Source organism: Oncorhynchus mykiss, chromosome 21, assembly GCF_057628025.1.
Source record: "Oncorhynchus mykiss isolate SJ-2025 chromosome 21, ASM5762802v1, whole genome shotgun sequence".
Lineage (NCBI taxonomy): Eukaryota > Metazoa > Chordata > Actinopteri > Salmoniformes > Salmonidae > Oncorhynchus > Oncorhynchus mykiss.
Genome location: NC_143042.1, coordinates 1,447,552 through 1,468,873, shown reverse-complemented (window position 1 = coordinate 1,468,873; position 21,322 = coordinate 1,447,552). Strand labels below are relative to the sequence as shown.

General features: G+C 47.4%; 1 protein-coding gene across 1 annotated transcript in view; it reads left to right on the top strand.

Moving 5' to 3' along the window:
* Positions 1-21,322, top strand: part of LOC118942872 (ninjurin-1) — a 58,560-nt gene that overhangs the window by 34,174 nt on the left and 3,064 nt on the right. Inside the window, exons 2-3 of the mRNA XM_090213397.1 lie at positions 16,741-16,874; positions 17,043-17,122. Coding sequence (XP_090069523.1) covers positions 16,741-16,874; positions 17,043-17,122 — 214 coding nt within the window. The remainder of the gene's footprint in view (positions 1-16,740; positions 16,875-17,042; positions 17,123-21,322) is intronic.

The window sequence follows — 21,322 nt, the reverse complement described above, 5'->3', positions numbered from 1 at the left end:
GTCTCTTGGTCAGGTCTCCTGGTCAGATCTCTTGGTCAGGTCTCTTGGTCAGGTCTCTTGGTCAGGTCTCCTGGTCAGGTCTCTTGGTCAGGTCTCTTGGTCAGATCTCTTGGTCAGATCTCTTGGTCAGATCTCTTGGTCAGGTCTCTTGGTCAGGTCTCTTGGTCAGGTCTCTTGGATATATAGTTGTTATATAAGCCTGACTCAGTCCTGTCCTGTAAGGCTGGTAGGAGGTTAGTTGCCTAGAGACAAGACGGTAGACCCTCATGGTGTCTGAATCCATTGGGGTCTACAGCCAAGTCTCAGAGTAAAGGAGGTGAGGGGTGGAGGTGGTAGAGTAACCTTGAATGAGACCTTGAACTAAAAGGCCTGAAGAAGAGCACCGAAGTTGTCAACGGGATAGGGATGCCAGGTAGTGTTGGGTGGGTGGAGACTCTACTGGAGAGGTGGAAGGTGCTGAGTGACATTTGTTACGTTGTTCTCTTGTCTTAAAACGTCCCTCCCTCAATCACAGGAGAGACCAGTTCACACATTCCCCTCCAGCCTCTTTACTGTAGAACTAACTACAGTTTCACCTCACAACTAGTCTTCGTTGGTTACACATTTAGGGCTCAATTGCCTACAACTCAGTTCAATCAATGAATTTGAAAATGACTGCTGACTGACATTTGTCACATTTGTAAAAATGTTCTGTTCCCTCAAAGCTAGAATCCTTAGTTGCTACATCCATTTCTGGACTTATACATTAATGATATATACCCGTTTGCTCTGTTAGGGGTGAGTGTTTGCTCTGTTAGGGGTGAGTGTTTGCTCTGTTAGGGGTGAGTGTTTGCTCTGTTAGGGGTGAGTGTTTGCTCTGTTAGGGGTGAATGTTTGCTCTGTTAGGGGTGAGTGTTTGCTCTGTTAGGGGTGCGTGTTTGCTCTGTTAGGGGTGCGTGTTTGCTCTGTTAGGGGTGCGTGTTTGCTCTGTTAGGGGTGAATGTTTGCTCTGTTAGGGGTGAATGTTTGCTCTGTTAGGGGTGAGTGTTTGCTCTGTTAGGGGTGCGTGTTTGCTCTGTTAGGGGTGCGTGTTTGCTCTGTTAGGGGTGCGTGTTTGCTCTATTAGGGGTGCGTGTTTGCTCTGTTAGGGGTGAGTGTTTGCTCTGTTAGGGGTGAGTGTTTGCTCTGTTAGGGGTGAATGTTTGCTCTGTTAGGGGTGAGTGTTTGCTCTGTTAGGGGTGCGTGTTTGCTCTGTTAGGGGTGAGTGTTTGCTCTGTTAGGGGTGAGTGTTTGCTCTGTTAGGGGTGAGTGTTTGCTCTGTTAGGGGTGAGTGTTTGCTCTGTTAGGGGTGCGTGTTTGCTCTGTTAGGGGTGCGTGTTTGCTCTGTTAGGGGTGCGTGTTTTCTCTATTAGGGGTGCGTGTTTGCTCTGTTAGGGGTGCGTGTTTGCTCTGTTAGGGGTGCGTGTTTGCTCTGTTAGGGGTGAGTGTTTGCTCTGTTAGGGGTGAATGTTTGCTCTGTTAGGGGTGAGTGTTTGCTCTGTTAGGGGTGCGTGTTTGCTCTGTTAGGGGTGCGTGTTTGCTCTGTTAGGGGTGCGTGTTTGCTCTGTTAGGGGTGAGTGTTTGCTCTGTTAGGGGTGAATGTTTGCTCTGTTAGGGGTGAGTGTTTGCTCTGTTAGGGGTGCGTGTTTGCTCTGTTAGGGGTGCGTGTTTGCTCTGTTAGGGGTGCGTGTTTTCTCTATTAGGGGTGCGTGTTTGCTCTGTTAGGGGTGCGTGTTTGCTCTGTTAGGGGTGAGTGTTTGCTCTGTTAGGGGTGAGTGTTTGCTCTGTTAGGGGTGAGTGTTTGCTCTGTTAGGGGTGAGTGTTTGCTCTGTTAGAGGATTCTAGCCTTAACCTCCCTTCACCCCTCAAAGTAAAGCCTCCAGTTCCCTCCAGACCCCACCCCAACAGACCCCTCCAGGTCCCTCCAGTTCCCTCCAGACCCCACCAGGCACCTCCAGTTCCCTCCAGTTCCATCCAGGCCCCTCCAGTTCCATCCAGGCCCCTCCAGTTCCCTCTAGTTCCATCCAGGCCTCTCCAGGCCCCTCTAGTTCCCTCCAGGCCCCTCCAGTTCCCTCCAGTTCCATCCAGGCCCCTCCAGTTCCCTCCAGGCCCCTCCAGTTCCCTCCAGTTCCCTCCAGGCCCCTCCAGTTCCCTCCAGTTCCCTCCAGGCCCCTCCAGTTCCCTCCAGTTCCCTCCAGGCCCATCCAGGCCCCTCCAGTTCCCTCCAGTTCCATCCAGGCCCCTCCAGTTCCCTCCAGGTCCCTCCAGGCCCCTCCAGTTCCCTCCAGGCCCCTCCAGTTCCCTCCAGTTCCCTCCAGGCCCATCCAGGCCCCTCCAGTTCCCTCCAGTTCCCTCCAGGCCCCTCCAGTTCCCTCCAGGCCCATCCAGGCCCCTCCAGTTCCCTCCAGTTCCATCCAGGTCCCTCCAGTTCCCTCCAGTTCCCTCCAGGTCCCTCCAGTTCCCTCCAGGCCCCTCCAGTTCCTTCCAGTTCCTTCCAGGTCCCTCCAGGTCCCTCCAGTTCCCTCCAGGTCCCTCCAGTTCCCTCCAGTTCCCTCCAGTTCCCTCCAGTTCCCTCCAGGTCCCTCCAGGCCCCTCCACTTCCATCCAGGCCCCTCCAGTTCCCTCCAGTTCCCTCCAGGTCCCTCCAGTTCCCTCCAGGCCCCTCCAGGCCCCTCCAGTTCCCTCCAGTTTCCTCCAGGTCCCTCCAGTTCCCTCCAGGTCCCTCCAGTTCCCTCCAGGCCCCTCCAGTTCCCTCCAGTTCCCTCCAGGTCCCTCCAGTTCCCTCCAGGCCCCTCCAGTTCCCTCCAGGCCCATCCAGGCCCCTCCAGGCCCCTCCTCTTTAAAAAGAGAGAAATAATCCTGCTTGTTAACTAAAACAGCACCACAGTGTGTGTGGTATAACTCAACCTGAGCCTGTGTGTGTGTGGTATAACTCAACCTGAGTGTGAGTGTGAGTGTGAGTGTGTGTGTGTGTGTGTGTGTGTGTGTGTGTGTGTGTGTGTGTGTGTGTGTGTGTGTGTGTGTGTGTGTGTGTGTGTGTGTGTGTGTGTGTGTGTGTGGTTACTAGATGTGTGCCTGGTCTTGGTTGTGGAGGAACCTGCTTTCAGGAAAGGAAAAGGAATTTACAGGGAAAGACAGGACTCCAGACTTTACCAACACTACAGTCCTTCATATAGTAGTCCACAGGTACATATAAATACATGTAATAATGTCTGGGCTTTCAGGGTTTATAGTTATTGAGAGGGAGGGAGCGAGGGAGAAAAAGAGAGAGAGAGTTAGTGAGAAGAGGGAGGGAGGGAGGGAGGGAGGGAGGGAGGGAGGGAGAGAGAGGGAGGAAGAGGGAGAAAAAGAGAGAGAGTTAGTGAGAAGGGGGGAGGGAGGGAGGGAGGGAGAAAAAGAGAGAGAGTTAGTGAGAAGGGGGAGAGAGAGAGAGAGAGAGAGAGAGAGAGAGTTAGTGAGAAGGGGGGCGAGAGAGAGAGAGAGAGAGATAATAAGCAAGTAAGAAGTTACCAAAAACGGGAGAAAATTTGAGAAAACGAGGGAGCGAAAAAGAGATATGAGTGTATCTTCTGGCAGCTCTCCCTGTAAGTAATGTAAATAACGTCTGACTGTAGCAGTCTCAGAGGAGAGGAGATGTGAACCAGTATACAGTATATACATTCCTCCTCTCCTCCCTCCCTCCCTGAGCACGTGGTGGGACATGAAGTCGGTGTTATGAAAGACTTAGAGTTCTAGGAAGGCAGACATCAGTTCCAAGAGATCAGGGAAGGACGTAGGAGGAACGACAACCGAGCAGCGCAGCAATGTACAACACACTCGTACCACCGTCACTGTATAGAGGTCAGGATGTTATTGTAAAAGACAATGTTTTCTCAATGACTTACCTGACTTACCAAAACAAAAGTTTAGAATTCTTCAAATGACTAACCTGACTTACCAAAACAAAAGTTTAGAATTCTTCAAATGACTTACCTGACTTACCAAAACAAAAGTTTAGAATTCTTCAAATGACTTACCTGACTTACCAAAACAAAAGTTTAGAATTCTTCAAATGACTTACCTGACTTACTAAAACAAAAGTTTAGAATTCTTCAAATGACTAACCTGACTTACCAAAACAAAAGTTTAGAATTCTTCAAATGACTTACCTGACTTACTAAAACAAAAGTTTAGAATTCTTCAAATGATTTACAACTTGTTGATTTTCTCTTCAGTACATTTGAGAGAAAGAGTCATCTGAAAGTTTCAAATTTCAGCATTTATTCACCAGGTGCCCAGGATACATCAGGTGTACAACAGTGAAACTCTAACCTTGACTAACCTTGAGAGCTCCTTCCCAGCAGGATACATCAGGTGTACAACAGTGAAACTCTAACCTTGACTAACCTTGGGAGCTCCTTCCCAGCAGGATACATCAGGTGTACAACAGTGAAACTCTAACCTTGACTAACCTTGGGAGCTCCTTCCCAGCAGGATACATCAGGTGTACAACAGTGAAACTCTAACCTTGACTAACCTTGGGAGCTCCTTCCCAGCAATGCATAGATAATAATAATAGTCTAGATAATAACAACAGAAAACACATGTTTTAAAACAAGAAGCACGATATAAGTTGAAGAAACAGGACAATAACACCAAGATGTTGTCTGTATCATGTTGGGTTCACGGTTCACAGGCTCTTACAGGAGGTCTGGTTCGATAAAGGGCCTAAAATGGCCGCTTTCATCCTGATGTTCTGAAAAAAGTCTTGTGATACGAAGGCCGTGAGGTCGATACGTAAAGCTGATTAAAAATCAGTGATATTATCAAGAGCAGTGTGCGGTTTCCTTTCTCCTTCATCTTGTTCAACTGTTAACCTGCACCTGCAAAACAGATTCCTCAGGTGTGCGACTGCCTTTTGAATTTTGTGATACGAAAGTTTTAAAAAACAACATGTCAAACATCCATCCTCACAGTGACGTTTCTATGTGAGAACTGCCAGAACAATTTGAGATACCAAAAATATTTCCCTTCTACTCTGCGGTGGGAATCGGACACAAAGGACTTGCTGACAGACATGACAGTGTTATGACAGATTTACAGTTTGAGGAATACGCACATTGTTTCCAAGAGATCAAAGAAGGGACAAAGAACATGGCAGGAATGGCAACACTACAAAGCAGGACACCTTTAAAAACACAAACTACAGCAACAACAACATCCTCCGTATTAACAGGACACCTTTAGTAATATGACTGTTCCCTTTTCTCCCCAGTAGAAGAGGGGAACCATCCCCTTTTCTCCCCAGTAGAAGAGGGGAACCATCCCCTTCTCTCCCCAGTAGAAGAGGGGAACCATCCCCTTTTCTCCCCAGTAGAAGAGGGGAAACATTCCCTTCTCTCCCCAGTAGAAGAGGAGAACCATTCCCTTTTCTCCCCAGTAGAAGAGGGGAAACATTCCCTTCTCTCCCCAGTAGAAGAGGAGAACCATTCCCTTTTCTCCCCAGTAGAAGAGGGGAACCATCCCCTTTTCTCCCCAGTAGAAGAGGGGAACCATTCCCTTTTCTCCCCAGTAGAAGAGGAGAACCATTCCCTTTTCTCCCCAGTAGAAGAGGGGAACCATTCCCTTCTCTCCCCAGTAGAAGAGGGGAACCATTCCCTTTTCTCCCCAGTAGAAGAGGAGAACCATTCCCTTTTCTCCCCAGTAAAAGAGGAGAACAATTCCCTTTTCTCCCCAGTAGAAGAGGGGAACCATCCCCTTTTCTCCCCAGTAGAAGAGGGGAACCATCCCCTTTTCTCCCCAGCAGAAGAGGGGAACCATTCCCTTTTCTCCCCAGTAGAAGAGGGGAACCATTCCCTTTTCTCCCCAGTAGAAGAGGGGAACCATTCCCTTCTCTCCCCAGTAGAACAACTATATTACTGTACAGTGTAACGCCCCCTAAACCCTCTCCTCAGCAGGACCACTATATTACTGTACAGTGTAACGCCCCCTAAACCCTCTCCTCAGCAGGACCACTATATTACTGTACAGTGTAACGCCCCCTAAACCCTCTCCTCAGCAGGACCACTATATTACTGTACAGTGTAACGCCCCCTAAACCCTCTCCTCAGCAGGACCACTATATTACTGTACAGTGTAACGCCCCCTAAACCCTCCCCTCAGCAGGACCACTATATTACTGTACAGTGTAACGCCCCCTAAACCCTCTCCTCAGCAGGACCACTATATTACTGTACAGTGTAACGCCCCCTAAACCCTCTCCTCAGCAGGACCACTATATTACTGTACAGTGTAACGCCCCCTAAACCCTCTCCTCAGTAGGACCACTATATTACTGTACAGTGTAACGCCCCCTAAACCCTCTCCTCAGCAGGACCACTATATTACTGTACAGTGTAACGCCCCCTAAACCCTCTCCTCAGTAGGACCACTATATTACTGTACAGTGTAACGCCCCCTAAACCCTCTCCTCAGCAGGACCACTATATTACTGTACAGTGTAACACCCCCTAAACCCTCTCCTCAGCAGGACAGCTATATTACTGTACAGTGTAACGCCCCCTAAACCCTCTCCTCAGCAGGACCACTATATTACTGTACAGTGTAACGCCCCCTAAACCCTCTCCTCAGCAGGACCACTATATTACTGTACAGTGTAACGCCCCCTAAACCCTCTCCTCAGCAGGACCACTATATTACTGTACAGTGTAACGCCCCCTAAACCCTCTCCTCAGCAGGACCACTATATTACTGTACAGTGTAACGCCCCCTAAACCCTCTCCTCAGCAGGACCACTATATTACTGTACAGTGTAACGCCCCCTAAACCCTCTCCTCAGCAGGACCACTATATTACTGTACAGTGTAACGCCCCCTAAACCCTCTCCTCAGCAGGACCACTATATTACTGTACAGTGTAACGCCCCCTAAACCCTCCCCTCAGCAGGACCACTATATTACTGTACAGTGTAACGCCCCCTAAACCCTCTCCTCAGCAGGACCACTATATTACTGTACAGTGTAACGCCCCCTAAACCCTCTCCTCAGTAGGACCACTATATTACTGTACAGTGTAACGCCCCCTAAACCCTCTCCTCAGCAGGACCACTATATTACTGTACAGTGTAACGCCCCCTAAACCCTCTCCTCAGGAGGACCACTATATTACTGTACAGTGTAACGCCCCCTAAACCCTCTCCTCAGCAGGACCACTATATTACTGTACAGTGTAACGCCCCCTAAACCCTCTCCTCAGCAGGACCACTATATTACTGTACAGTGTAACGCCCCCTAAACCCTCTCCTCAGCAGGACCACTATATTACTGTACAGTGTAACGCCCCCTAAACCCTCTCCTCAGCAGGACCACTATATTACTGTACAGTGTAACGCCCCCTAAACCCTCTCCCCAGCAGGACCACTATATTACTGTACAGTGTAACGCCCCCTAAACCCTCTCCTCAGTAGGACCACTATATTACTGTACAGTGTAACGCCCCCTAAACCCTCTCCTCAGCAGGACCACTATATTACTGTACAGTGTAACGCCCCCTAAACCCTCTCCTCAGCAGGACCACTATATTACTGTACAGTGTAACGCCCCCTAAACCCTCCCCTCAGCAGGACCACTATATTACTGTACAGTGTAACGCCCCCTAAACCCTCTCCCCAGCAGGACCACTATATTACTGTACAGTGTAACGCCCCCTAAACCCTCTCCTCAGCAGGACCACTATATTACTGTACAGTGTAACGCCCCCTAAACCCTCTCCTCAGCAGGACCACTATATTACTGTACAGTGTAACGCCCCCTAAACCCTCTCCTCAGGAGGACCACTATATTACTGTACAGTGTAACGCCCCCTAAACCCTCTCCCCAGCAGGACCACTATATTACTGTACAGTGTAACGCCCCCTAAACCCTCTCCTCAGCAGGACCACTATATTACTGTACAGTGTAACGCCCCCTAAACCCTCTCCTCAGCAGGACCACTATATTACTGTACAGTGTAACGCCCCCTAAACCCTCTCCTCAGCAGGACCACTATATTACTGTACAGTGTAACGCCCCCTAAACCCTCTCCTCAGCAGGACCACTATATTACTGTACAGTGTAACGCCCCCTAAACCCTCTCCTCAGCAGGACCACTATATTACTGTACAGTGTAACGCCCCCTAAACCCTCCCCTCATCAGGACCACTATATTACTGTACAGTGTAACGCCCCCTAAACCCTCTCCTCAGTAGGACCACTATATTACTGTACAGTGTAACGCCCCCTAAACCCTCTCCTCAGCAGGACCACTATATTACTGTACAGTGTAACGCCCCCTAAACCCTCCCCTCAGCAGGACCACTATATTACTGTACAGTGTAACGCCCCCTAAACCCTCTCCTCAGCAGGACCACTATATTACTGTACAGTGTAACATCCCCTAAACCCTCTCCTCAGCAGGACCACTATATTACTGTACAGTGTAACGCCCCCTAAACCCTCTCCTCAGCAGGACCACTATATTACTGTACAGTGTAACGCCCCCTAAACCCTCTCCTCAGGAGGACCACTATATTACTGTACAGTGTAACGCCCCCTAAACCCTCTCCTCAGCAGGACCACTATATTACTGTACAGTGTAACGCCCCCTAAACCCTCTCCTCAGCAGGACCACTATATTACTGTACAGTGTAACGCCCCCTAAACCCTCTCCTCAGCAGGACCACTATATTACTGTACAGTGTAACGCCCCCTAAACCCTCCCCTCAGCAGGACCACTATATTACTGTACAGTGTAACGCCCTCTAAACCCTCTCCTCAGCAGGACCACTATATTACTGTACAGTGTAACGCCCCCTAAACCCTCTCCTCAGCAGGACCACTATATTACTGTACAGTGTAACACCCCCTAAACCCTCTCCTCAGCAGGACCACTATATGACTGTACAGTGTAACGCCCCCTAAACCCTCTCCTCAGCAGGACCACTATATTACTGTACAGTGTAACGCCCCCTAAACCCTCCCCTCAGCAGGACCACTATATTACTGTACAGTGTAACGCCCCCTAAACCCTCCCTTATTACTGTACAGTGTAACGCCCCCTAAACCCTCTCCTCAGCAGGACCACTATATTACTGTACAGTGTAACGCCCCCTAAACCCTCCCCTCAGCAGGACCACTATATTACTGTACAGTGTAACGCCCCCTAAACCCTCCCTTATTACTGTACAGTGTAACGCCCCCTAAACCCTCTCCTCAGCAGGACCACTATATTACTGTACAGTATAACGCCCCCTAAACCCTCTCCTCAGCAGGACCACTATATTACTGTACAGTGTAACGCCCCCTAAACCCTCTCCTCAGCAGGACCACTATATTACTGTACAGTATAACGCCCCCTAAACCCTCTCCTCAGCAGGACCACTATATTACTGTACAGTGTAACGCCCCCTAAACCCTCTCCTCAGCAGGACCACTATATTACTGTACAATGTAACGCCCCCTAAACCCTCTCCTCAGCAGGACCACTATATTACTGTACAGTATAACGCCCCCTAAACCCTCTCCTCAGCAGGACCACTATATTACTGTACAGTATAACGCCCCCTAAACCCTCTCCTCAGCAGGACCACTATATTACTGTACAGTGTAACACCCCCTAAACCCTCTCCTCAGCAGGACCACTATATTACTGTACAGTGTAACGCCCCCTAAACCCTCTCCTCAGCAGGACCACTATATTACTGTACAGTGTAACGCCCCCTAAACCCTCTCCTCAGGAGGACCACTATATTACTGTACAGTGTAACGCCCCCTAAACCCTCTCCTCAGGAGGACCACTATATTACTGTACAGTGTAACGCCCCCTAAACCCTCTCCTCAGCAGGACCACTATATTACTGTACAGTGTAACGCCCCCTAAACCCTCTCCTCAGTAGGACCACTATATTACTGTACAGTGTAACGCCCCCTAAACCCTCTCCTCAGTAGGACCACTATATTACTGTACAGTGTAACGCCCCCTAAACCCTCTCCTCAGCAGGACCACTATATTACTGTACAGTGTAACGCCCCCTAAACCCTCTCCTCAGCAGGACCACTATATTACTGTACAGTGTAACGCCCCCTAAACCCTCTCCTCAGCAGGACCACTATATTACTGTACAGTGTAACGCCCCCTAAACCCTCTCCTCAGCAGGACCACTATATTACTGTACAGTGTAACGCCCCCTAAACCCTCTCCTCAGCAGGACCACTATATTACTGTACAGTGTAACGCCCCCTAAACCCTCTCCTCAGGAGGACCACTATATTACTGTACAGTGTAACGCCCCCTAAACCCTCTCCTCAGCAGGACCACTATATTACTGTACAGTGTAACGCCCCCTAAACCCTCTCCTCAGCAGGACCACTATATTACTGTACAGTGTAACGCCCCCTAAACCCTCTCCTCAGCAGGACCACTATATTACTGTACAGTGTAACGCCCCCTAAACCCTCTCCTCAGCAGGACCACTATATTACTGTACAGTGTAACGCCCCCTAAACCCTCTCCTCAGCAGGACCACTATATTACTGTACAGTGTAACGCCCCCTAAACCCTCTCCTCAGCAGGACCACTATATTACTGTACAGTGTAACGCCCCCTAAACCCTCCCCTCAGCAGGACAACTATATTACTATCTACTATGACTTGCTATACACAGTACATTTTTTGACATCTTCTTCCTCTACACGCGTACAAAGATAAAAAGTAGCCTGGTCCCAGATCTGTTTTCTCCGTCTTTCCAAATGACCAGAGGACAGGGTGCAGAGGACAGGGTTCAGAGGACAGTGTCCAGAGGACAGGGTTCAGAGGACAGGGTCAAGAGGACAGGGTCAAGAGGACAGGGTTCAGAGGACAGTGTCCAGAGGACAGGGTTCAGAGGACAGGGTCCAGAGGACAGGGTTCAGAGGACAGGGTCCAGAGGACAGGGTCCAGAGGACAGGGTTCAGAGGACAGGGTTCAGAGGACAGGGTCCAGAGGACAGGGTTCAGAGGATAGGGTTCAGAGGACAGGGTCCAGAGGACAGGGTCCAGAGGACAGGGTCCAGAGGACAGGGTCCAGAGGACAGGGTTCAGAGGACAGTGTTCAGAGGACAGGGTTCAGAGGATAGGGTTCAGAGGACAGGGTCCAGAGGACAGGGTTCAGAGGACAGGGTTCAGAGGACAGGGTCCAGAGGACAGGGTTCAGAGAACAGGGTCCAGAGGACAGGGTTCAGAGGACAGGGTCCAGAGGACAGGGTTCAGAGGACAGGGTTCAGAGAACAGGGTCCAGAGGACAGGGTTCAGAGGACAGGGTCCAGAGGACAGGGTCCAGAGGACAGGGTCCAGAGGACAGGGTTCAGAGGATAGGGTACCCGAACTGGAGGCCCGCGGGTGGTTTTATTTGCCCCTCAAGTTTTGACAAAAACAAAAAAGTTGTTTTTATTTCTTCATTGTTGGGGACATAAAAGACTGTCAAAACACCACAGAAATCAGCTCCAAGTGATTTTAATTTTGGAAATCTCTTTACCAGTATTCCCACGCATAATAAAGAGACATGAGAATGTAAACAAATGTAAGCAAGGATTGAAATGGTTGAGTTTTAGTCAAATATTACATCTGTTTTGGCTTCTTGCAGTCAATTTGCAGTCCCCCCCCCCACAAACAGGTCTGGAATCAGGCTACTCAGGAACCATCAGTATCACTTCCTGGAGGAGATGTTGGTTGTGATATTGTTGTTATGAGGAGAACATAAGTATCCTGTTGGTTAGAGGATATTGTTGTTATGAGGAGAACATCAGTATCCTGTTGGTTAGAGGAGAACATCAGTATCCTGTTGGTTGGAGGAGAACATCAGTATCCTGTTGGTTAGAGGAGAACATCAGTATCCTGTTGGTTAGAGGAGAACATCAGTATCCTGTTGGTTGGAGGAGAACATCAGTATCCTGTTGGTTAGAGGAGAACATCAGTATCCTGTTGGTTAGAGGATATTGTTGTTATGAGGAGAACATCAGTATCCTGTTGGTTAGAGGAGAACATCAGTATCCTGTTGGTTGGAGGAGAACATCAGTATCCTGTTGGTTAGAGGAGAACATCAGTATCCTGTTGGTTGGAGGAGAACATCAGTATCCTGTTGGTTAGAGGAGAACATCAGTATCCTGTTGGTTAGAGGATATTGTTGTTATGAGGAGAACATCAGTATCCTGTTGGTTAGAGGATATTGTTGTTATGAGGAGAACATCAGTATCCTGTTGGTTGGAGGAGAACATCAGTATCCTGTTGGTTAGAGGAGAACATCAGTATCCTGTTGGTTGGAGGAGAACATCAGTATCCTGTTGGTTAGAGGAGAACATCAGTATCCTGTTGGTTGGAGGAGAACATCAGTATCCTGTTGGTTGGAGGAGAACATCAGTATCCTGTTGGTTAGAGGAGAACATCAGTATCCTGTTGGTTAGAGGATATCGTTGTTATGAGGAGAACATCAGTATCCTGTTGGTTGGAGGAGAACATCAGTATCCTGTTGGTTAGAGGAGAACATCAGTATCCTGTTGGTTAGAGGAGAACATCAGTATCCTGTTGGTTGGAGGAGAACATCAGTATCCTGTTGGTTAGAGGAGAACATCAGTATCCTGTTGGTTAGAGGAGAACATCAGTATCCTGTTGGTTAGAGGAGAACATCAGTATCCTGTTGGTTAGAGGAGAACATCAGTATCCTGTTGGTTAGAGGAGAACATCAGTATCCTGTTGGTTGGAGGAGAACATCAGTATCCTGTTGGTTGGAGGAGAACATCAGTATCCTGTTGGTTGGAGGAGAACATCAGTATCCTGTTGGTTGGAGGAGAACATCAGTATCCTGTTGGTTGGAGGAGAACATCAGTATCCTGTTGGTTGGAGGAGAACATCAGTATCCTGTTGGTTAGAGGAGAACATCAGTATCCTGTTGGTTAGAGGAGAACATCAGTATCCTGTTGGTTGGAGGAGAACATCAGTATCCTGTTGGTTGGAGGAGAACATCAGTATCCTGTTGGTTGGAGGAGAACATCAGTATCCTGTTGGTTGGAGGAGAACATCAGTATCCTGTTGGTTAGAGGATATTGTTGTTATGAGGAGAACATCAGTATCCTGTTGGTTAGAGGATATTGTTGTTATGAGGAGAACATCAGTATCCTGTTGGTTAGAGGAGAACATCAGTATCCTGTTGGTTAGAGGAGAACATCAGTATCCTGTTGGTTAGAGGAGAACATCAGTATCCTGTTGGTTAGAGGAGAACATCAGTATCCTGTTGGTTAGAGGAGAACATCAGTATCCTGTTGGTTAGAGGAGAACATCAGTATCCTGTTGGTTAGAGGATATTGTTGTTATGAGGAGAACATCAGTATCCTGTTGGTTAGAGGATATCGTTGTTATGAGGAGAACATCAGTATCCTGTTGGTTAGAGGAGAACATCAGTATCCTGTTGGTTAGAGGAGAACATCAGTATCCTGTTGGTTGGAGGATATCGTTGTTATGAGGAGAACATCAGTATCCTGTTGGTTAGAGGATATCGTTGTTATGAGGAGAACATCAGTATCCTGTTGGTTGGAGGAGATGTTGGTTAGAGGAGAACATCAGTATCCTGTTGGTTAGAGGAGAACATCAGTATCCTGTTGGTTGGAGGATATCGTTGTTATGAGGAGAACATCAGTATCCTGTTGGTTAGAGGATATTGTTGTTATGAGGAGAACATCAGTATCCTGTTGGTTGGAGGAGAACATCAGTATCCTGTTGGTTGGAGGAGAACATCAGTATCCTGTTGGTTAGAGGAGAACATCAGTATCCTGTTGGTTAGAGGAGAACATCAGTATCCTGTTGGTTGGAGGAGAACATCAGTATCCTGTTGGTTGGAGGAGAACATCAGTATCCTGTTGGTTGGAGGAGAACATCAGTATCCTGTTGGTTGGAGGAGAACATCAGTATCCTGTTGGTTAGAGGAGAACATCAGTATCCTGTTGGTTAGAGGAGAACATCAGTATCCTGTTGGTTGGAGGAGAACATCAGTATCCTGTTGGTTGGAGGAGAACATCAGTATCCTGTTGGTTAGAGGAGAACATCAGTATCCTGTTGGTTAGAGGAGAACATCAGTATCCTGTTGGTTAGAGGAGAACATCAGTATCCTGTTGGTTAGAGGAGAACATCAGTATCCTGTTGGTTAGAGGATATCATTGTTTGTTTGCTTCTCTTTTTGTTATTAGATCAGTAATAACGACTACAGCTGATCCTCTCATGCTCAACATAGAGGAAACACACACACGTGCACATACGCAAGACACACACACACACACATGCATACACACACACACACACACACACACACATACACACACACACACACACATGCATACACACACACACACACACACACACATACACACATGCACACACACATGCACACACACACATGCACACACAGATGCACACACACATGCACACACACACACACACACACACACGCACACACACACATGCATACACAAACATTACTTCTCAAACAGAAAAGTTGGCTCCATGCAGTCTGAGTAAATGGAAATGGTCCATTAACGTAGAAATGCAGGAACAGTACAGTAACATCTATAAAATATATTGTTTCAACTACCGGATAATTACACCTTACAGTTTCAAGTGGTTTGTTTCATATCTCAAACACAATCAATCATCATAAATCAGATCTGCAGTCATGGTCAGTGCTGCCCTCTACTGGTATTACAAGTACAGTAGTCTTTTAGAAAAACACTCAGCATAGCAGTTTGTTGATGCACAGTGCCCCCTTGTGTTGATAACTAGTAGTGAATTGTCTATTCTTGCCTGTACTTCTCCTCCAGAGCAACATTAGTGGATTAGGTAGCATGCTCGGTCTGTCTTCTACTATGTTATTAACACACTACTGAAACAGCTGCTTTGTGGAAGCTAGGTGGCCTGCTGTACACACACACACACACACACACACACTGTGTGGGTGAACTAGACACGATGAGGTATAGTGCTGGTCTGGGGGAGTTTGATGGTTTACTGGTCTGGTGGTCTACTGGTCTGGTCTGGTGGAGTCTGATGGTCTACTGGTCTGGTCTGGTGGAGTCTGATGGTCTACTGGTCTGGTCTGGTGGAGTCTAATGGTCTGGTCTGATGGTCTACTGGTCTGGTCTGGTGGAGTCTGATAGTCTACTGGTCTGGTGGAGTCTGATGGTCTACTGGTCTGGTCTGGTGGTCTACTGGTCTGGTGGAGTCTGATGGTCTACTGGTCTGGGTGGAGTCTGATGGTCTAATGGTCTGCTCTGATGGTCTACTGGTCTGGTGGAGTCTGATGGTCTACTGGTCTGGTCTGATGGTCTACTGGTCTGGTCTGATGGTCTACTGGTCTGGTGGGGTCTGTTGGTCTACTGGTCTGGTGGAGTCTGATGGTCTACTGGTCTGGTCTGGTGGAGTCTAATGGTCTGCTCTGATGGTCTACTGGTCTGGTCTGGTGGTCTACTGGTCTGGTCTGATGGAGTCTGATGGTCTACTGATCTGGTCTGGTGGTCTACTGCAGCTGGGATCAGGTTACAGCCATCTGATCTACACTGAGCCACAGAGCAACAAACAACATGATGCCCACACACACACACACACACACACACACACACACACACACACACACACACACACACACACTTATTGTCTTTATTTAAATAGGCAAGTCAGTTAAGAACAAATTCTTATTTACAATGACTGCCTACCAAACCCAAACCCGGACGACGCTGGGCCAATTGTGCGCCGCCCTATGGGACTCCCAATCACGGCCAGTTGTGATACAGCCTGGAATCCAGCCAGGATCTGTAGTGACGCCTCTAGCACTGAGTGCCTTAGACCGCTGCGCCACCCGGGAGCCCAAGATGTAGCCACTCTAACACACACATCACACACACACACACACAACACGTACACCATGATAGACACACTCTAACACACACACACACACACACAGCAAGTACACCATGATGGACACACTCTAACACACACACAGCACGTACACCACGATAGACACACTCTAACACACCCACAGCACGTACATGGACACACAGAGAAATTGGTAACACACACAGAGAAATTAAATACAGAAATATATATTTTACATAGGTGTCTCAGACCCCTGAGTCAATACTTTGTAGAAGCACTTTTGGCAGCGATTACAGATGTGAGTCTTTCTGGGTAAGTCTCTAAGAGCTTTAAACACCTGGATTGTGTTACCGTATAGTCTCCTCCCCTCACCACTGTTTCCTACATTGTATTCTGGATACTGTGCTGCCATCTATTGGTGCGTTAGGAGAATTGACGAGGGTTCAGATTACAGATTGTATTTGCTTCCATCTACTGTATAAAGGTGAGAAACAACTAGTGGGTATAGGATTTAACTTACCCATCCCTCTCCCCCTCCCTTCCTCAGGGTCTAGTCTCAACCTGGAACACCACTAAGAAGACCAGAGCAGAGAGAATGTTAGACATGGCCTTACTCATATGTCTCTCTCCCTCTCTCTCCCTCTCTCTCTCTCTCTGTCTCTCTGTCTCTCTCTCTGTCTCTCTCTCTCTCTCTCTCTCTCTCTCTCTCTCTCTCTCTGTCTCTCTCTCTCTCTCTCTCTGTCTCTCTCTCTCTCTCTCTCTCTCTGTCTCTCTCTCCCTCTCCCTCTCCCTCTCTCTCTCTCTCTCTCTCTCTCAGGGTGGTAACACCAGTCTGAATATGAACCACTATGCCACTAAGAAGACGGTGGCAGGGAGCATGTTAGACGTGGCCCTGCTGATGGCCAACGCTGCCCAGCTGAAGGCCGTCCTGGAGCAGGGGCCAGACTTCAGGTATTCTGATTACATTTGATTTGATTTGATCATTTAATACACAAGTGGATATTTGTGTGTGTAAAATAATTGTAACAATAAAGATTCCTGACTCACTCTATTTCCATTGTAGTCGTCTAGTTTTGGCCACCAGGCAGGATGAGTCTAAGAGATGATACGTCATTACAGGTACTACGTCACTGTCCTGGTCCTCATCGGGTCGTCGCTGCTCTTCCAGGTGCTGGCTGGGGTGCTGTTTGTGGCCATGGGTGAGTCTGGACTTGTCAAGTGTCATTACAGTAAAAAAGCCTGTAAGAGGTCCATGCGAGGGGCAACAGAAGCACACAGTCCATTTCACAATTTAAACCAATGTGTTGTAAACTGTTCATTACTGACCTTTAAACAATCATCTCAGTCCCTAAAGTTATAAACCGCGTGTAGCATCAGTGGAGTGGATTTATGTAGACCAAGGGAAGACAGGCTTCCCCAAATACTTGACCAACAGGCTTCCCCAAATATTTGACCAACAGGCTTCCCCAAATATTTGACCAACAGGCTTCCCCAAATATTTGACCAACAGGCTTCCCCAAATATTTGACCAACAGGCTTCCCCAAATACTTGACCAACAGGCTTCCCCAAATATTTGACCAACAGGCTTCCCCAAATACTTGACCAACAGGCTTCCCCAAATATTTGACCAACAGGCTTCCCCAAATACTTGACCAACAGGCTTCCCCAAATATTTGACCAACAGGCTCCCCCAAATATTTGACCAACAGGCTTCCCCAAATATTTGACCTGTGTTTTCATACTTCTCCGACAATTCTCAAGTGTCTGAATCTCAGCAGAGAAATCATCCGATCGAGGGAAACAGCGCCCCTCTGTCTCAGTGTGTGTAGCCCATGTATCTGATGCTGTCTGAACAGGGAAACAGCATCCCTCTGTCTCAGTGTGTGTAGCCCATGTATCTGATGCTGTCTGAACAGGGAAACAGCGCCCCTCTGTCTCAGTGTGTGTAGCCCATGTATCTGATGCTGTCTGAACAGGGAAACAGCGCCCCTCTGTCTCAGTGTGTGTAGCCCATGTATCTGACGCTGTCTGAACAGGGAAACAGCGCCCCCTCTGTCTCAGTGTGTGTAGCACATGTATCTGATGCTGTCTGAACAGGGAAACAGCGCCCCCTCTGTCTCAGTGTGTGTAGCCCATGTATCTGATGCTGTCTGGAAATAAACATTATAACATGTTGCCACTGTAGCGTTTCATTGATTGATGCCATCAACCGTTTCTCCTCTCTTGATAAAAAAAAAGAAAATAAATAATTTGCCAATCAGTGTTTTATTTATTATTTTTTTATCTGTTATTTTACCAGGTAAGTTGACTGAGAAAGCGTTCTCATTTGCAGCAACGACCTGGGGAATAGTTACAGGGGAGAGGAGGGGGATGAATGAGCCAATTGTAAACTGGGGATTATTAGGTGACCTTGATGGTTTGAGGGCCAGATTGAGAATTTAGCCAGGACACTGGGGTTAACACCCCTACTCTTACGATAAGTGCCATGAGATCTTTAATGACCTCAGCGTTGAGATGAGCTAAACAATGTATTGTTCTGGCGCAGCAAAACTCCCCCCCCCCTTGAGGACAGTTTGGATTTGGCTTCACACCAATCAAATCACATCCTATACAAAATGTCATCATTGTCAGAAAAACGTGTCTGTTTCTGGTCTGTTTGTGTTGATGTCCTGCACTGGCTAGCTTGCTAAATCATCCCTTTCCTAACCCATAGATGGAGATGGGGATTTGGACTTCTGGTTTTGACTTAATTCTCTGTACAGGCCAATGATTATGATTGTGATTCTGATCAAACCATAAATGCATAAATTCGGGCCCCAGGAAGAGTAGCTGCTGCAGAGTAGCTGCTGAAGAGTAGCTGCTGAAGAGTATCTGCTGAGGAGTAGCTGCTGAAGAGTATCTGCTGAAGAGTATCTGCTGAAGAGTATCTGCTAAAGAGTATCTGCTGAAGAGTAGCTGCTGAAGAGTAGCTGCTAAAGAGTATCTGCTGAAGAGTATCTGCTGAAGAGTAGCTGCTGAAGAGTAGCTGCTAAAGAGTATCTGCTAAAGAGTATCTGCTAAAGAGTATCTGCTGAGGAGTAGCTGCTGAAGAGTAGCTGCTGAAGAGTAGCTGCTGAAGAGTATCTGCTGAGGAGTAGCTGCTGAAGAGTAGCTGCTGAAGAGTATCTGCTGAAGCGTAGCTGCTGAAGCGTAGCTGCTGAAGCGTAGCTGCTGAAGAGTATCTGCTGCCACTGGCCGGAGACGATAGAAGTTCAATATGTAGCCTCGATGTAGTCTAGTAGAATCACGTTGACTAGCTAGCTAACTTAGCTGGTTCATAACTAGCTAGCTAACTTAGCTGGTTCATAACTAGCTAGCTAACTTAGCTGGTTCATAACTAGCTAGCTAACTTAGCTGGTTCATAACTAGCCCATGGTAGGAAGTTAGGCTGGCAAGCATTTTAGCTAGTTAGCCTGTGAAAACTAAAACTACAAGTGTACAGAGCCATGGACCGTTTAGCCAACATGGAGGAGGAAGGCATAGGTATTCAACTAGTCCACAGGTAGGGTCAAAGCCAACATGAAAGAGGAAGGCATAGGTATTCAACTAGTCCACAGGTAGGGTCAAAGCCAACATGAAAGAGGAAGGCATAGGTATTCAACTAGTCCACAGGTAGGGTCAAAGCCAACATGGAAGAGAGGAGGAAGGCATAGGTATTCAACTAGTCCACAGGTAGGGTCAAAGCCAACATGAAAGAGAGGAGGAAGGCATAGGTATTCAACTAGGGCACACACACACACACAACCACACACACGCACACGCACACACACACACACACACACGCACACACACACAGCCACATGATATTTAGCTACATTGATTGGACTAAATCGTTTTTGGTATCTTTAAGTTTGTGTATTAAACTAAGCATATATTGTTATTTTTGATTTGATGATGTTTAAATGTTTAAGTTGAAATGTAGCTGGAATAGCAGAGGCAGGGCTACAGTTGTAGCTGACTGGAGGTAACTCTGTAGTTCTAAACCAGTTGTCTGTAGCTGACTGGAGGTAACTCTGTAGTTCTAAATCAGTTGTCTGTAGCTGACTGGAGGTAACTCTGTAGTTCTAAACCAGTTGTCTGTAGCTGACTGGAGGTAACTCTGTAGTTCTAAACCAGTTGTCTGTAGCTGACTGGAGGTAACTCTGTAGTTCTAAACCAGTTGTCTGTAGCTGACTGGAGGTAACTCTGTAGTTCTAAACCAGTTGTCTGTAGCTGACTGAATGTAACTCTGTAGTTCTAAACCAGTTGTCTGTAGCTGACTGGAGGTAACTCTGTAGTTCTAAACCAGTTGTCTGTAGCTGACTGGAGGTAACTCTGTAGTTCTAAACCAGTTGTCTGTAGCTGACTGGAGGTAACTCTGTAGTTCTAAACCAGTTGTCTGTAGCTGACTGGAGGTAACTCTGTAGTTCTAAATCAGTTGTCTGTAGCTGACTGGAGGTAACTCTGTAGTTCTAAACCAGTTGTCTGTAGCTGACTGGAGGTAACTCTGTAGTTCTAAACCAGTTGTCTGTAGCTGACTGGAGGTAACTCTGTAGTTCTAAACCAGTTGTCTGTAGCTGACTGGAGGTAACTCTGTAGTTCTAAACCAGTTGTCTGTAGCTGACTGAATGTAACTCTGTAGTTCTAAACCAGTTGTCTGTAGCTGACTGGAGGTAACTCTGTAGTTCTAAACCAGTTGTCTGTAGCTGACTGGAGGTAACTCTGTAGTTCTAAACCAGTTGTCTGTAGCTGACTGGAGGTAACTCTGTAGTTCTAAACCAGTTGTCTGTAGCTGACTGGAGGTAACTCTGTAGTTCTAAACCAGTTGTCTGTAGCTGACTGGAGGTAACTCTGTAGTTCTAAACCAGTTGTCTGTAGCTGACTGGAGGTAACTCTGTAGTTCTAAACCAGTTGTCTGTAGCTGACTGGAGGTAACTCTGTAGTTCTAAACCAGTTGTCTGTAGCTGACTGGATGTAACTCTGTAGTTCTAAACCAGTTGTCTGTAGCTGACTGGAGGTAACTCTGTAGTTCTAAACCAGTTGTCTGTAGCTGACTGGAGGTAACTCTGTAGTTCTAAACCAGTTGTCTGTAGCTGACTGGAGGTAACTCTGTAGTTCTAAATCAGTTGTCTGTAGCTGACTGGAGGTAACTCTGTAGTTCTAAACCAGTTGTCTGTAGCTGACTGGAGGTAACTCTGTAGTTCTAAACCAGTTGTCTGTAGCTGACTGGAGGTAACTCTGTAGTTCTAAACCAGTTGTCTGTAGTTCTAAACCAGTTGTCTGTAGTTCTAAATCAGTTGTCTGTAGCTGACTGGAGGTAACTCTGTCGTTCTAAACCAGTTGTCTGTAGCTGACTGGAGGTAACTCTGTCGTTCTAAAC